The 17,485-nt window shown below is 43.4% G+C and overlaps 1 protein-coding gene and 1 long non-coding RNA gene across 3 annotated transcripts; one reads left to right on the top strand and one right to left on the bottom strand.

The window, feature by feature from the left end:
• Positions 1-2,261: 2,261 nt before the first annotated feature.
• Positions 2,262-4,654, top strand: LOC125309706. 2 transcript variants are annotated; one of them, XR_007196175.1, is made up of 3 exons: positions 2,262-2,370; positions 3,946-4,112; positions 4,394-4,654. It is a non-coding gene; the product is annotated as an uncharacterized LOC125309706 (long non-coding RNA). The 2 variants fall into 2 exon arrangements; XR_007196174.1 differs by having other exon boundaries at positions 4,286-4,654.
• Positions 4,655-13,405: 8,751 nt separating this feature from the next.
• On the bottom strand, positions 13,406-16,371 carry cbln2b (cerebellin 2b precursor). Its single transcript, XM_048266408.1, has 4 exons — positions 16,051-16,371; positions 15,147-15,676; positions 14,495-14,614; positions 13,406-14,382 (listed from the first exon to the last, which is right to left on the bottom strand). The coding sequence occupies exons 2-4, from the start codon at positions 15,432-15,434 to the stop codon at positions 14,185-14,187; spliced, it is 606 nt and encodes a 201-aa protein (XP_048122365.1). The 5' UTR covers positions 15,435-15,676; positions 16,051-16,371; the 3' UTR covers positions 13,406-14,184.
• Between the last annotated feature and the right edge of the window lie 1,114 nt (positions 16,372-17,485).

Raw genomic sequence — 17,485 nt, 5'->3', positions numbered from 1 at the left:
AGCCTCCGGCCTCAGAGTCAGAAAGTCTCGCGGTCTCGCGATGTAACAAATTGCTTTGCGGCACTACACACATACACGCCAGGCACCAGCTCGAACAAGGTAGCGATGGAGTTTCGCAGACATTCGTTGTGGCAGAGTCAGCGAAAAGAAGCAGAAAATGAGTAAACCGCTGTTGGAGGAACAGGGAAAGAGGAAACGGCAGGCTAACCGAGCGAGCAGTGTTGTAAAATATATACTCTGAAGCAGTAGGGGGATCTCTGTAGAGAAAACTGCGAGCAAAAAGCAAGAAAACAGTGAAGAAATTGCCAATACTGCATAAGGTCCCTTAATGTCTAGTATAGAGTATAGAAAACAATGTAATTTTAAAATGGTGCCTGAAGTTTAATCGCTGCATGTTTTGCTAATCATTATATTTTGATGGGGAAGACACACAGGGCAACTTTTTGAGCAATGTTGTCGGGCATGATACTTTTCTATGTTCTGAAACTGAAGGGTTGCCGCCGGTCTGAAACTGAAGGGTTGCCGCCAGTCTGAAACTGAAGGGTTGCCGCCGGTCTGAAACTGAAGGGTTGCCGCCAGTCTGAAACTGAAGGGTTGTCGCCGGTCTGAGACCGAAGGGTTGCCGGTTTGAAACCGAAGGGTTGCAAAGGGTTAAATTCCCTGACCACTAGGACACATTTGTGTGTGTGTTTGGGGGGGGTTGAACACTGCTCTCCCATGCCCATCTATGGCTGAAGTGCCCTTGAGCAAGGCACCTAACCCCTCATTGCTCCCCGGAGCGCCGCTGTAGCAAGGTAGCTCACTGCTCTGGGTTAGTGTGTGCTTCACCTCACTGTGTGCTCATTGCGTGCTTCACCTCACTGTGTGTTCACTGTGTGCTCTGTGTGTTCACTAATTCACGGATGGGAGAAATGCAGAGACCAAATTTCTTGTATACACAAGTATACTTGGCCTATAAACCTGACCTGAACCATGTTCTGACTGGATGATCACGATAAGTGATGAAGATTTAAGTTCTTCAGATTTTGTGGTCAAATAGCTGTGATATAGCTCAAACACAACATTGGTCAGCAACATTACCGAGTACCATTCCCTTTCATGCTACGCCTAATCTGACCTGAACATGCAAGATCTGTGCCAGCAAGGGACTGCATCTGCACCGGGGTGAGCCGGTGTTTGGGTCATTAATTCCCACCCTGGCATACATTTGAATCATTTGTCAGTCATGAAGAGAGACTTCTCAATGGCACTTCACATCATCTCTGCTTTACCCACTCGACAGCCTTGGTTTACGTTTTTTACCAAATAACCCAAGGCTCTTCTCTTTGCAATTTTCATTTTAGATTGATTTTACCACTCCTGGAAGCCAATTTGGACTGTTTGCATGTTCTTCCATTCTACTGATTTGATTCAGTGGGGAGAGTTGTTAGTTGCGTTCTGCATGGAGAAGGCGGATTAGATTCCATATTAAAAAGAATGGTAATGGCTGTAAAATATCAGGCGCCCGAGGCGATCGGGAGCCTAGACGAGGCCTGTCTTTCCTGTCCCTTGTACATTATTAAATCACTGCAGAAATGGTGAGCTAGGGATACAGTTGAAAATAGAGAGAGAGAGAGAGATGGCAGGATGGGAACCTTAGATATGTAAACAGATATGTTTACATTGAACAGCAATCATACTGTCATGATTTTAACATGGCCATGCATCTTCACACAGACTGGGATTGATTGAGGAAAATGTCGCCAGGTTCTGAGGTAACGTTAAATCTTCCAGAAGCTTAAGTTAGCTGTTCACAACAGTCCTAATTAAGCCACTTTGGCGTTTAGGATAGGTTATTTAACAGAACACAATTACAGTGAAAGATGTAATTTAATGTTAACTGTTAGTAACGTAAATAAATACTGTTTGCCTTAAAGACAGTAGCTCTTGGCTGCCTTTCTGATGCCTCTTTTGGTTGACTATGTAAATTCCTCTCTGTACTTGTCCTTATCTGAAAGATAAAACACAATGTCATTAACAGAAACCATGCTTTCCTTGTACACTGGTATATACAAATGGAAAACAACTGAAAATTCAGTAGTAGTTGCACTGTTTGTTTCGATGGCAGCTGGTCTCTGAAGCTCTGAAACTCTGAAGGTAAATGAAACTTCTGTCATCCGTGAGCCGAGCACTTATAGCAACCATAGCAACGATGCCAGGATTCTATGATAAACACTAAAAGCGAGATTGGAACGTCATTATTACGCCATCCGGAACTTTTTCGCAGGCCGGAACAAATTGTTCATGACAGAGCCAGTCAAACACTGAGCTCTCTCAAACACTGTTGTCTGAATGAAGGCATAGATAAAGGGTCTGTTTTTCACAAGAGAGGTAAGTTACGGAGAGGAATATTCAAGAGCTGCGTGTATGAGTATGTGAACAGTTCCGACGCAAAATCCTGTAAATGCCACCTCTGTCAAAAATGAGATAACAATGGTGAGTGAATGCTCTCCACACATAGTATACATTAATCAAAAATAAATACCACCCTATTCCTGGTCGATTTATAGGCAAAAAACTATAAGACTCTGCTAAAAAATACTCAAAAAATGCTAAAAAGAAAAGTAGTCAGATGGATTTAGAAGGGTTTGCATCTAAATTCTTTTTGTGTCTCTGTGGGAGAGTGTGTTTGGGTGTGGGTGTGTCTGTGTGTGTCTGAATGCATGCGTGGAAGTGTGTGTGTGTGCGTGTGCGTGCATGCGTGTGTGTATTTGAGTGTGGTTCAGCATAGCACAGAGTACCTGTTAACTTCTTCAGCACATGGAGGCCTAGTTCAGTGTGCCCATTCAGTGTGCACTCACATGAGTAGAGAGAGGGGAAAATAGTCTGTTTTCCCAAAGTTCTGTCAAGAGTCAGGGACAGGAAAGTGTGCAGAAAAAATGGAATAGGAAGAAAGTGGGGAGTTAATATGTAGATATCTGGAAAACGAGTGGTGAAAGAGTGGGAGAGAGAGAACAGTGTGACTCCTCTCTTTCTGTTTCTTTATCTCTCCCTTTCTTTTATATTCTCTTTCTCAACCTATCTCTCCCTATCACTCTCTCTCTATCTCTCTGTCCCTCTTTCTCTATCTATCTATCTTTCATGACTCTCTCTCTCCCTACCCCCTTTGCTCTCTTTCCCTCACATGCACTCTCTCAGTGGGGTGAAATCCACAAATCCTCACCATCTTTGCATTTAAAACGCACATACAAACACACCGCAACACCCAACACTCTCATGTAAAAAAGCGAGCCTGCATCCCAGAACACAAAAGAAATATTCACAATGCTCCCGAAGACAAAGAGAAAAAGACACACACAAACACACACACACAAACACACTGCTCGCTTCGCAGTGAGCTGAAGAGTAGTGGGAGAAGCTTCTACATCAAATGCCAGTAGCATAGTTGCTGACAGAAACGATGCAGACTGCCACTCATATTCCTCAGAGAGAGGAGTGAACTTCTGCTCAACATGTTCCCCCTCCCCCACCCCCAAACACACACACACACACACACACAGGGAGTGTGACTTTGCCAGAGTGGCCTCGTCTGTATGCAAGCCTGGAAAGGGGAGGGGCTCGGCTCATCCCTCAAAAATAATTATGACATTTATGGTTGCGGCTCCAAAATTCTCATTTTACTTCTCAAATGCACATGAAGAAACTATTCTAGAGGAATTTGGGGGAGAATAACTCAAAGCCAAAGACCGGGGCACGACTAGCAGTGCCTGATCCCCGTGAATGTTTTAAACCCAACCACTGAAAGCATTTTTTCTCTGCTAGGGAAGGCAGGATAGCTTAAGTGCAGTGCCTTCTCAGAGATATTTATTGCCCTATTAATACATATTAATACATATTAATACATATTTCTAGGTAAATTATACATGAGTACAAATCACATTTTGTATGCTTTTGACAATTTGGTAGGACTAGGTGCCTGTTGGAGCTGGGCCCACGTTTCTTCTTGTCTCCATGTGCAAACTGCCTCTCATGTGCGGCACGATCCCTGGAGATGCCAAGAGTTGTGTTGATGTTGGGAAACTGTGATCTCTCCCCAGTTTCAGCCTCTTTCTAAAGAGCGCTTGTGGATAAGGGTATGTGTTTGTCTTTGCTTGTGAGAGTGTGTGTGTCTGTGCTTGTGAGAGTGTGTGTGCCTGTGTGTCTGTGTGTGTGTACATTCTTATATTTCTGTGTGTTTGTGTGTGTGTGTGTGTGTGTGTGTGTGTGTGTGTGTGTGTGTGTGTGTGTGTGTGTCTGTACGCACTAGTATGTATGAGAGTGTCTGCCTGGATGAGTGTGACTTGCATGTGTGTGTGTGTGTGTGTGTGTGTGTGTGTGTGTGTGTTGATGTATGAGGACTGTGATCACTCCCCAGTCTCAGCTCGTCTTCTGAGCAGGAGAAATCTGAGACATGAAGCGGCACCGCAGAGCAACGATGAGAGCACGGGCAAAAACAACGGATTTCTACCAAAACAGATTGTCAAACCAGATGGGAGGCTCGCCCTGAACTGGGCCAACATGGATGGACTTTGATTAGGAAAATATGGCAGTCTTCTGACTGACGAAGGCAGAATGGCTCTCCCATCCAACACCTCTCTCAGCCTGCGTCAACAAACTCCAGAAGTAAATAAATAAAAAAAACAACCTTTTTCCTGAACCATAGTTTGACTATGTGTTCGGACAGAGAGAATAAGCATCTTTGAAATCCTCCCAATAGACACTACCTGGGGGGTCATGGCTAGCAGTTTATTCATGGCTATGCTGAGTCATTCAATTAGCCAAGCATACATGCTGCGTTATGCAGCGTTCATATTCCAGAGTCTCTGAATAACAAGCTAGAGAAAACCAGTTAAATACTCAGGTGCAGAAATCTCTCTCTCCAGGACATACACAGCGCAGCATAACGTATAATTGGTCCCATGTTTAGGGGTCCACTGGTGAGTGGGGTTGTTAGGCTGGAACAGAGAAAGCAATGGCTAGAGGGTGGAGAAGTGTTTGATTAAGTCCCAATGTAAAAAGCTGAAGTGTTTTACACCATAACCTGCAGAGAGGCTTCAACGAGAACCCTGACCAGGGCAGGTCCGACACCACTGGACCAAAGGATGTGGGGCCTCCTGCGTACAAACCAGCCTGAATTTCAATGCTGTTCACGGAATCAGTGCACGAATCTGTGGTTGCCCGCCGTCCAACACACACAGACACTCTCACACACTCACTCACTCTCTCTCTCTCTCTCTCACACACACACTAGTATACACACCTCATGCCCATAGGGGGCCGCACAGGATGAAGGTTTGTCTTGATTCCCTAAACTGGGGCTCGACTCCCTCCAACCCCCAGCCCCAACCCTGGCACTTCAAAAGGCTCGGGACTCTCCAGCCCTGTGCAGTGCAGTGCAGTGCAGTACAGAGCAGCGCTGCCTCCGCTCCGCGCCAGAGTCCTGCAGGGGCCGTGCTAATGGTGCCGGCACTCGTTGGCGTTTCATTAGAGCTCGCAGGAACTCCCAAGACTGGGCCGCCGTTTTGCACAGCCCTGCTGTTATTACAGCACCTCTGGCAGCACCTGCCTCTGCGTTATTAGCATGCAACCTTTGATTTTTTTTTTTTTTTTTTTTTTATTTTATCTTATTTTATATTATATGGTAGGAAAGGAGTCATGCAATTAGGTGAGTGGGGGTTGTTATATTCTTGGTTTAATAAAGCATTTTTTTTTAAATATCCACAATATCGGAAAATATCCACAATATCCACTGTGTCGTAGCTTAGTGGTTGTTTGAGCTAAAGGAACAGCTGAGTGTAATTCAAACAGAGGAGGTAAAAAATTATATTTTTTGTTCTCCCCCCTCTCTCTCTGTCTCACTCTCTATTGGTCTCTGCGGTTTGGATTGATTGTGGCTGCAGTTGAGCTGGGCGTAGATGAGTGCCTGGGTTTTAAACACGCCTGCAGCACTCCTCAAGGTTCATTTCAATGCTGGAGGCAGAAACCACTCCAGTAACCATGGGTCTAACTTGATCTTTTTGCCAAAGGTTTTATCCATATGGTGGTATATAATGTCTTTGCCAGGAGCACCTACTTTAGAGCTCTTCCTGATCCCTTTAGTGATCGTGGGAATCCAAATAGCGAAAAACTTTTACTTTGGTATAGATATTTTTGCAGATTGTGCAATCCATAAACGTGTGCCAGCAAGATGATGTTATTTTTGTTTGAAACTACCAATTGGATGGAGATTTTTTCATTACCATATATAGAATAAATATGAAATGTTGTCTATTAAGATACTGGTGTGATTGTGTTGTATGTTATTCATGCTTATAAAGCATTCAATAATTTACAAACCATGGCTTGTTGTGTCAGACCAAGACTTAAAATGTTTTGTTTGTATCAATAGTGCAGTGCAGTGCAGTGCAGTGCAGTGCAGTGCAGTGCAGTGCAGTGCAGTGCAGTGCAGTGCAGTGCAGTGCAGTGCAGTGCAGTGCAGTGCAGTGCAGTGCAGTGCAGTGCAGTGCAGTGCAGTGCAGTGCAGTGCAGTGCAGTGCAGTGCAGTGCAGTGCAGTGCAGTGCAGTGCAGTGCAGTGCAGTGCAGTGCAGTGCAGTGCAGTGCAGTGCAGTGCAGTGCAGTGCAGTGCAGTGCAGTGCAGTGCAGTGCAGTGCAGTGCAGTGCAGTGCAGTGCAGTGCAGTGCAGTGCAGTGCAGTGCAGTGCAGTGCAGTGCAGTGCAGTGCAGTGCAGTGCAGTGCAGTGCAGTGCAGTGCAGTGCAGTGCAGTGCAGTGCAGTGCAGTGCAGTGCAGTGCAGTGCAGTGCAGTGCAGTGCAGTGCAGTGCAGTGCAGTGCAGTGCAGTGCAGTGCAGTGCAGTGCAGTGCAGTGCAGTGCAGTGCAGTGCAGTGCAGTGCAGTGCAGTGCAGTGCAGTGCAGTGCAGTGCAGTGCAGTGCAGTGCAGTGCAGTGCAGTGCAGTGCAGTGCAGTGCAGTGCAGTGCAGTGCAGTGCAGTGCAGTGCAGTGCAGTGCAGTGCAGTGCAGTGCAGTGCAGTGCAGTGCAGTGCAGTGCAGTGCAGTGCAGTGCAGTGCAGTGCAGTGCAGTGCAGTGCAGTGCAGTGCAGTGCAGTGCAGTGCAGTGCAGTGCAGTGCAGTGCAGTGCAGTGCAGTGCAGTGCAGTGCAGTGCAGTGCAGTGCAGTGCAGTGCAGTGCAGTGCAGTGCAGTGCAGTGCAGTGCAGTGCAGTGCAGTGCAGTGCAGTGCAGTGCAGTGCAGTGCAGTGCAGTGCAGTGCAGTGCAGTGCAGTGCAGTGCAGTGCAGTGCAGTGCAGTGCAGTGCAGTGCAGTGCAGTGCAGTGCAGTGCAGTGCAGTGCAGTGCAGTGCAGTGCAGTGCAGTGCAGTGCAGTGCAGTGCAGTGCAGTGCAGTGCAGTGCAGTGCAGTGCAGTGCAGTGCAGTGCAGTGCAGTGCAGTGCAGTGCAGTGCAGTGCAGTGCAGTGCAGTGCAGTGCAGTGCAGTGCAGTGCAGTGCAGTGCAGTGCAGTGCAGTGCAGTGCAGTGCAGTGCAGTGCAGTGCAGTGCAGTGCAGTGCAGTGCAGTGCAGTGCAGTGCAGTGCAGTGCAGTGCAGTGCAGTGCAGTGCAGTGCAGTGCAGTGCAGTGCAGTGCAGTGCAGTGCAGTGCAGTGCAGTGCAGTGCAGTGCAGTGCAGTGCAGTGCAGTGCAGTGCAGTGCAGTGCAGTGCAGTGCAGTGCAGTGCAGTGCAGTGCAGTGCAGTGCAGTGCAGTGCAGTGCAGTGCAGTGCAGTGCAGTGCAGTGCAGTGCAGTGCAGTGCAGTGCAGTGCAGTGCAGTGCAGTGCAGTGCAGTGCAGTGCAGTGCAGTGCAGTGCAGTGCAGTGCAGTGCAGTGCAGTGCAGTGCTTCCACAATTATGTGTAAACCTCACCTGTTTGAGACATGGCAAATAATCTCCAGTGTAAGTGAATTACTCATGGGCTTATGCACGGAGCCCTCGATGCCCATTGTTTGTGCCGGTCTGTGTTTAGTGGCTGACGGCTTGCAAAACAAAGACATGTCAAGCGAAGAAAACGCCTCAGGCTCATTACGGTGCTGTAGCCAGTGGGGTGTGACACTGTAATTGTCAGGCCTCAGATCTTAACAAATAAAGTGCCACTTAATGGCAGAGGAGGAACAGCGGATGTCACAATAAGACACCGGACAGGGGCTGCATGGTCTGGTGCCCAAACTCTGGGCACAGCGTGACCATTCAGTGCAATGGTGCTTCTGCACTATATGTCAAGTTGAGGAGACAAATGTATATGAATTAATGGGGCAAAATAGATACATTTAGATTCAGTGAGCACAATCTATTCACACCGTATCTGCACCCCTTACTACCCCCCCCCTCCTCCAGCCCTAGAACAAGCAGACCCAAATACAATCTGCGAGCAGACAGTGAGTGTGTGTGTCTCTGTGTGTGTGTGTGTGTGTGTGGTATTTACATAACAGAGGCCTCCCAGGAAGGCTGGAATGCCTTGCTGTGCATGTTTGCAGCATAAGTAGGAGTTTTTCTCCCCCTTTTTATTTTATTATTCTGTCTATGGGGAATCGGCTGTCTCAGCAGAATGGTATTGTCTCATGACAAGTTGCCATGCAGAGAAGTAAACACACCTCCCTTCCCCTCCACACCTCCTCTCCTCTCCTCCCTTCTTATCTTCTCCTCTTTTCCCACAGTCAAGTGACATGGGCCCTTCTCAAAGAAACACCCCTTGATTGATGTTCTTAGAGTGCCGGTGTTTGCACACTTTTAAATGTGTTGTGCATTGTAATATCTCCCCCTCCCTGCTGGTCTATCCCCCCCTCCCTGCTGGTCTAATATGTTTCTCTCTTTCCCTCTCTCTCTCTCCCTCACTCTCTCTTTCTCTCATCATTCTTATCAGACCCATCACTCCTACTCTCCCGCTCTTGTTTTCACTCTAGTATCAAGTCTGATGTGTTTAAGATAAAATGGCTGTCTACCTATCATGCTAACATCCGGCTTTCAGTAGTTATCTATTTCATTGGAAAGAGAGATCTGCTGGGTGCACATGTTGAATTGCCAAGGAGGTTTGATGTTTGCCGTTAATATTCTCCTCGCAAAGTCCCTTGCAGTAAAGAGGGCACATTTTGCACAGAAACCTTTGGAAAAGGCGGTCGAAACTGATATGAAAGATGGCTGTGCAATTAAGTATTTTAATGATATTCAGGCAGAGAGATGTCAGAGAAGAAGCCCTTCAAATCACACCAACGATGAGCATTAAAGAGGGCAGTGTGTTGGTTAGGTGATTAGAGGCTATCAGGTCAGGCAATCAGAATTCCAATGATATATTTCAAATGCAAACACAGTTATTGATAGATTTTTTTTGGTAATGTATAAGGGGATATGCCTCACCACCATGATCATGTCTAAATTATACTTTATACTATACAGGTATTCGTTTAAAGATAGTCCATTTATTTATAGATGTAACTTGTTCTGTTGTTCTGACAGACATTCTAAAAGACATTCTAAAATGGTTTTCTAAATTGTTTTTATTTTATGTAAAGCTATTTGAGATTTTTGTATGTGTGTGTGTGTGTGTGTGTGTGTGTGTGTGTGTGTGTGTGTGTGTGTGTGTGTGTGTGTGTGTGTGTGTGTGTGTGTGTGTGTGTGTCACATCCAGAAGTCACGGTGAGTGTGTGTTCTATTCTCTGGTGGGGAAAAACAAAGGCTCAGGAGGAAGTGAAAGTAATTCCCTCAACGCGCCAGCCTGATCAGCCTCTGAAATGATGGGCCCTGGTCTGGTAATGGCTTCATGCTTGGTGATTTCCTGTCTTAGGGTCCTCACTAGGCACCTGTATTACAGGATGAGACTTTTCAAATGGTTTAAAACACAAACAAGGCACAAACTGCTCAATAGGTTTCAGCCATCCAACAGGAACAATTATACTGAGTACTAGGGCTACCATAGTATCTATCTAGCCATAGAATTCCAGTTCGGTTTTTAATTCTTTGGTTCTATACCTCCTGATTCCATTCTCCTACATTCTGTGTGAGAAGCATGTCAGAACAGCCCAAGTAGCTGCTGATCCTGAAAGAAAAGCTAGTCCTGATACAATAAAAATCAATTTATAAACAAGGCATTCAGAACTTTTTTTTTCTTAGTCAGGAAAACAATCACAGAGTATCCAACACATAACAAAACCAAAGCAAGAAGCAAAGAGCCTCTAATTTGAGGAGCTGAAAGCAGCACTGCTTCTCGTATGACAACACTGAGGCGTAATGCTGCCAGTGGAGTCTAATCTAATCGAATGAATCTCGTCAAAGAGAAAAGACGGAATAAAAAGACTTGCTGTGTGTAGGGGAGTTTGTTCAAGCCTGGCTGAGCAGAAATTACAGCTGTGCGTCTCTGTAGGGGGAAGCCCTGCAGTGCCAGTGCTCAAGACATGTGATCGCACAGATTAATGAATAACTGCTACCGACACCACTTATGAATCCTAACACCCAAAGATAATGTCATTCGCATTGCTTTAATGTGCAATTTCGACACTAATGCATGAAGTATTGCGCTGTGTCTTGCTGGGAGACCACTCTGTGGTGTGGGACCCTGCTGTGCTTCCACAGCTGCATGGGTGAAACAGAAGCATTCAAATTAGCCCACAATGAGTCTGGCTGGAGGAGACTGAATCAAGACATCCCCAAATTTAGAAGAAAAGATGCTCATCTAATCCAAAACTATTAAGAGGATGTGCTATTTTTTGCAGACATAGAAAGTATAGTTATTTAAATAATGTCTGCAAAGCACATTGTGTTGACATCTGTGCAGCAATAAAAGAGTTTTTATATGCAAGGATTTACAACATTTTTGTTTTGTTTTGTGGTGGTGGTTTTCATGTTTCTTTTATGTCTGAGCAACTTTGATTTATGGCAGTCAAGGGAAATACAACTATCAGTATGGCTGAGACTGTCTGCTTGCTTATTGTGAAGAGTTGCATTACGAGAGGTTCATTGTCAGAGCACTATTTTGGGTTTGCCAAAGGCAATTAAATCTGTGGACTCTGTAACATCCGGGATGTAAGAATGCTGAAGTTTATTATTTCCATTCATAAACCCAGTTATGATGGTCTCCTGAAAAATAGTGTGTAATGCAAAATAATCTAAAACAATGTGACTCAAATAAAACACTCAATATAATATAATATATGGACAGACCTTTTGAAATGTCTGTACATGCTTTGATTTGTGAATAAATAAATTGCAAATGTACTTTTGGATAAAGAACTGATCAATGACTCAGTCTGAAGGCTTATTATAGTCTTGAATTACATTCAATCCCATGGATACTGTAGCCAGTCTTATGGCTTTGCTATTATCCCCAAAGGAGTGTTTGCCTGTTGCTTAAAATATTGAATTCCTTACTCCTCCTTTTTGTCTTATTTGCTTTTACATTAGTCTAAAACACAAACATTTACAAGCTTTTAGATGAGGCCCCTTCCAGGAAAGGTAGGTATGTACTAGTATGCATGTTCCAGGAGGAACTGATCCCATTGGCCTGGTTGTCATTGGCACCTTGGTATAGCAGTTGAGCACTTCTGATTTTAATTAAAATAATTGTACACTACCTTTGGAAAGTTCTGAAATTTCTGGAATTTTCTGAATTTCCTTGTTTTTTAAAGATTTCTGAAGGACACACTTATTGTTTTAATTAAAATAAGTTCAATGACTATATCACCTACTACTGTAATTCTCCTGTATCCCCTATTCAAACTGATTTTCACGTTTTCATGGAAAACAAGGAACAAAGAAATTGTAGGTATATACACACACTTGTGTGGCATAGTGTGCACTAGCGATCAATTCAATTTCAGGTGTTTTAGGTCCATAATTATATCAATCCTCTCTCAGGCTCTTGGCAAATGCAGGTTACCTTCTCCGAGGAATCTGACTAGAAACCCTCAAAAAGTGTCCTCATCCATCTTGTAAATGGCCTGATGAGGTCTGAGAGGAGTATTTAACCTTATTTTACAGTATGCCCCCCATACTTGACAACTGAAGGCACTCACGGCACCTGACATGCTATCCAGCACACATAAACAAACATACAGTACCTATACAGTTAAACACTTACACGTCTGTTTCACACACAATTCAAGAATTCAGACATCAGTGACATAAAGTCTACTGATGCCCCCTTACTACCGCTGTACTTCACTTATGAAACACACTACGCTCTGTTATGTTTGAGGCCAGTCTTTCTTATTAAGCGTAGTAGTAGTTATTATCCTCAGCTTTAGAAAAGGTTGTGTTCTCTGCACATATTTAGACAAAACTACACTTTGCACAAGAGTGCACAGATTCTAATGCACTCATTAGACATGGCGCATGAGTACCGTGGGGGTCTACTCTGTCCACTGATTTATTCTGAGTTAGTCAGCTGAGACGTCTGGGTTTGGGTGCTTTAAATTATCTGCAGGTGTTTAACTCACTCTGTTAAAAATTAAGATGTACTTGACAACACTTACCAGAGTCATCTCCCATATGATATAGCATGATATATCTATACACATACCTGACTTGATTTGTGATCTGTGGCCCAATCAATGGTTAATATTTAGAAAATCAAATAGTTTGGTGTGGAGAGTTTGTCTAAATGTGTGTCTTGTTTCCTAAAATTGAAGTTATTAGTAACCTCTGTAATGCACAGATAATTGGCTGCTTTGCTTGTCCTTCTCTGTCTCCAGAAAGACATATATACAATCATACTTTTTTCAGCCATAGAAATTTCCAATTTAGCTGTCCAGATAAATAAAGGCTGAACTGAAAAAAGGATATTAAAAACAACATGGAAATTTAGTCTACCTAGTGTGTGTGTGTGTGTGTGTGTGTGTGTGTGTGTGTGTGTGTGTGTGTGTGTGTGTTCTTGTGTAAAAATGTGTCCATGCATGTTGGTGTATTAATATGCTTGAGTTTTTCTGAAAATACTACTATGTTAAACATAAGGAAATACTGTAATATTTATTTGTCTTTCAAAACAGGGTGAAATCATTCTATATGACAAAGGAAGTACATTTGTTGGAATTTCAAATGTTGAGATGAAGTCAGTCCAGTCATGGAGGTCTTTGATTCAGCACCATGGACAAGGCCCGTCAACGGGCCTTATACGAGACCATACTGAAACGGATAGGACATCCTCTACCAAAATGTCAGCCAAAATACTCCGATTCAGGATGAATTGAATTGTTTTTTTTTTTACTTAGTAGCGTTACATAAATGCAAATTGATTTTGATATCCATGGCTAATACGTAAACTAGTGCTGACAGTTGTTATGGTTGTTTGGTAAATATGTTCCCATTAAAACGTTTAAATGACACTGTAGCTCGTGAAAAAATAAATAGATAGAAGTACAATACAATATTTTTTATTAGGCGGGACATATAGGGATTTTTTCTTTTGTTATTTCACAATATACAGTTGTGAGCAACGTCACTGAACACTAAATCAGTCAAAGCTACGCAGATCCGGAATGTAGAACACACCATAATGTGAATATGTATTTTATAAATTAGGTAAATGTTTAGTAAAAGTTTTTTTCTTTTTATTAAAATGTCTCCATTGGCTGTTATATGACTTTTGTTGTAATATAGTAGGCGGCCTACATTTCGCATATTTTCAATATGTTCAGCATCCAAACGAAACACCATGGACAGCACAAAAAACATGATCTCCCATTCGTGCAAAAATGCTTTGGGCTAAAAAGCACTTCTTGACACATGTACGTCCGTCACTCCATATATCTCATTTGACTGAGGCCAGATTTCTTAAGGCTATACAAACACAAAATAAAGCATTAATAAATACATGTGGTTCGGGACTTATTCTTCTCATATATCTTCTCTTTTAGACCACTCTTCAAGTCTTTTGGCAAAAGTTGGTTTCCCCCCAACAATAAAAATCCAGTAGCCCGTCTTGGGTAGAAGCACACAGACCGATCGATTCCTTTATCCACGGGATTGCATTGGCCAATGGGTTGGAAATATGAACTCCATAGATTCGTCCGTTGAAAAATATTTTAAACGTGTAAGCTATTTGTCCACTTCGGTGACATGTTCAAACAACTGACCTTTGCGTGGTTCCCCATCCATCCACAGAGGAGTCACTCGCGGTGCGCCTTGGCAAGGTAATTATAGAGGAAATACCAAAAACCCAGAAAACGTGGAGTACTTCCATCCGCCCATGAGATTCCCTCTCTCCAGTTTGAGATAGAGACGATCCTCTCGCTCCACCATCAGTAGAACTCCGTTACTCGCCGCTTCTCGCGTAACGTCCTGGTCCCCAGCAAACGCGGAGATGACTGGATATTCATTTTGCATCAGGTTGACCTAAGTAATAAAAGATATTGTGCATTTTCACTAAAGCAGTCATTGATTGTCTATCCACTTCAACAGGCAGCGCTTACGGGAAAACGCCCGTGCGCATTTAGTCAATGCTCACCTGTATGGTTTGTCTGTTGTACACCTTAACCACATGGAAGCTGAAACTGTAAATTCCTCTTCTTGGCGCCGTAAATACGCTGGCTTTAAGGTCGAAATGATTACCGATGTTCACTAAAGCCTGAAACAACAACAACAAAGCATATGCAATAAATGACACCTGTGAACGAAAACGGACCCATTAAAACAGTCCCGTTGGAAAAGAAAATTGTGAGGATTTCACACTCTGGTCAACGATTTCAAACTCTGGTCCCTGTGTTGGGATTGAACGGCAAAGGAAACATAAACCAGCTTTATTTACTAAACCCATGGACTTCCTCACTCCGATCTGTAAAATCATCTGTTTTCCCCCTGTATTTTCAACAGTGATTGCAAAAACACTATGCGGCTCGTTCAAATCGGGCTACTACAGACGTATACTGACCAGACGCGTCTCTTTTCATCCATAGCGCTTCGTCTGGGGTATATAATACACATATCGTTTGCCAATGTATATTAATATTAATTTGAAATATCTCAGCAACGTTTTCGAACAATAGTACCTATATATATATATATATATATATATATATATATATATATATATATTTATATATATATAGCATTATATACTTCTATCTACTACTATCTACTTTTCAGTTAAGGTTTCTCACCTGGTCGAAGTAGATCGTCATTGAAGTGTTGCTCATTTCTGATGGTTCATGGTTTGTTGCTCTGACAGCGGAGAAAGCTACTTTAGCGCTCCCAGACCGGACAGATATTCCCAGCGAAGAGGTGACACCTCCGTCGGAGGAAGGGTTCGAATCACACACCACCAGACACTTTCCCTCCAAAACGATGGGCTCCGTTTCATTCTGGCCGTGGCATAGCCCAATGCCACATCCCAAGAGGAGAGTAAGTGCCAGCATGGCACGGGGTCCGGGGCAGCGTGCTGGCACCATGATCGGAGCAGGAATCCTGTGCACACTGATCTTAACGATCAGCTCCTTGGAGGTTTGTTATGGCTCTATCACCTGGTCCAACCTAACCCCTCTCTCCCCGTCTCTATCCCTCACACACACACATACACTGACACACGCTCTCAAACTCCCTTACTCTCTCTCTCTCTTCCTCTCTAGCTCTCTCCCTCCTATGCGCCTTAGCAGATGTCAGGAAGATCTTCAAACTGCTGGTGTGATGGTTCCTGATAATTAGAGAGAAAGAAACAAAATGTTTTGGAAAGCAGGAGGAAATGATGAACAGATTAAAAATACATTTTAATCAATTGTGATCATTAGCAAAATTCTCAATCAAAACACATGGCTATGAAAACGCACTGAACAGCTTGGCTATCATTTTAAGCACACGCATGATATGACAAATAGACAATTTGTAATGATTTTCGAGTAATTGTGATGGTCTTTGTTCACCCATGCCTCTCTTAAAATGTTCTTATTCAACTTTGAATGTCAGACTCGCGTTTAAGATCGACTTTATCACTAGAACAACGTGCCTCAAATACACTTTTTCATGTTAATGTGCATTTCCCCGCAATATGTTATATGTCCCATATTTTACCTGTTCAATCCATAGCGCTCTTCTGGGACCGTCCTCTCTGCATGCACGGCAGTCCTGAGAGTAAGTGAGCGAAGGTTGCGGTCTGACGAGAGAAAAAGAATCGCCCCTCCGTGCCCTCTGGAGAATGACTCCCGCCCATCCTTTATATTCAAGTACAGTGTAATTTTACACGCTGGTAGGAGAAGCACTCCACACTCCACGCCGCTGACTGGCCACCCGTCTAGATTAATGACACTGTTTGCATAACCAGTTGAATCAAAGTTGATTTGTAAGCGAAATCCCCCGGGACAGCATGTTCACCTGTTAGAGGGCGAGAATGTTTTTCCTGTTGATATGGTGCAGTGTTATGTGGAGATTAATCAGAATAGATGGGAGTGGAACATCTGATAGGGTTTTCTCCTTGTTCGGGTAATTGAGGGTGCATGCTACTAATTTGAATGTTGCAGTGACAGTAACTGGAGGACACACGAGATACTTTTGCTCCATCCAGTGGATGAAACATGTTATAGTTTTAGGTCCATATTTGTTGAGATTCAATATCCTCTCGTTTCTCAAAGTTTTATATTATCTCAGGGATTAGTTAATATAGTGTATCTCTTGTGCATAGCAAATAATAATAATAATAATAATAATAAAATGGTTGATGAAAGGAAAAAAATGTTTTTTTTTTAACACATAAGCTACACATTACACGAGAAACAAAGTCGTATACATGTACAATTTGTCAATGTAGAACAGGTAGTAATAATTCTCTTCGTCCTTGCCCTCTTTGTAAGATCAAGGTACGGCAGAGTCATTCTGCTGTGTAAGTGTGGGCATCTGGCAGGCTAGACACACTGTAACAGAAATCCTTATTTTCTTATGATCTGCCTCAAGTTTCAAGTCTGACCCGCAGAGCCAAAGCACAGCACGCTGAGAGCGACCTCATTGCTCCACGGGTCTTAAAGGAGTGCGTTTTAAAACCGTGAGGTTTTGAAACAGTCAAGCTGCAGAGAAGGCTTCTAATGAACTGTCAGACTCCATTCTCCAAAAAAGCTAATTGGGAATATTATACAGCCTGATCACACCGATGTGCTCAAATGACTTTGTTCTCCCCAAAGCCCAGGAAGATAGTGGGCTTCAGTTAGTTTCAGAAATGATACATTACCACTAATGAGAGGAAATCTCTAGTGTTTGTGTGGAAATGTGCAGGTGAAATTAGGCTATAAAATCTATATCAGTGCAATGATACCATACTTAATTCAAAATACATTTGGGATTGTTCTGGCCATCCATAAAATGGGATGAAACAGCATCTTTTAAATCATTTAAGTTGACTTTACACATATTTCACAACTGAAATAATTCAATTGCAGCATGTGTCCATAAGGCTTTAAAAAGTAAGACTCGTAAATGGGTGTGATAATCAGACACAGCTGAAGTGATTACACAAAAA

Source organism: Alosa alosa, chromosome 16, assembly GCF_017589495.1.
Source record: "Alosa alosa isolate M-15738 ecotype Scorff River chromosome 16, AALO_Geno_1.1, whole genome shotgun sequence".
Classification (NCBI taxonomy): domain Eukaryota; kingdom Metazoa; phylum Chordata; class Actinopteri; order Clupeiformes; family Clupeidae; genus Alosa; species Alosa alosa.
Note: the sequence above shows the minus strand (reverse complement) of the source record. Positions and strands in the feature narration are given on the sequence as shown.

Coding starts and splice junctions, on each gene's coding strand:
- cbln2b (XM_048266408.1), bottom strand. CDS start 15,434: ATGGTGCCAGCACGCTGCCCCGGACCCCGTGCCATGCTGGCACTTACT. Junction 14,615..15,146: donor TGACGATCTACTTCGACCAG/GTGAGAAACCTT, acceptor TTGTTGTTTCAG/GCTTTAGTGAACATCGGTAA. Junction 14,383..14,494: donor ACAACAGACAAACCATACAG/GTGAGCATTGAC, acceptor TTTATTACTTAG/GTCAACCTGATGCAAAATGA.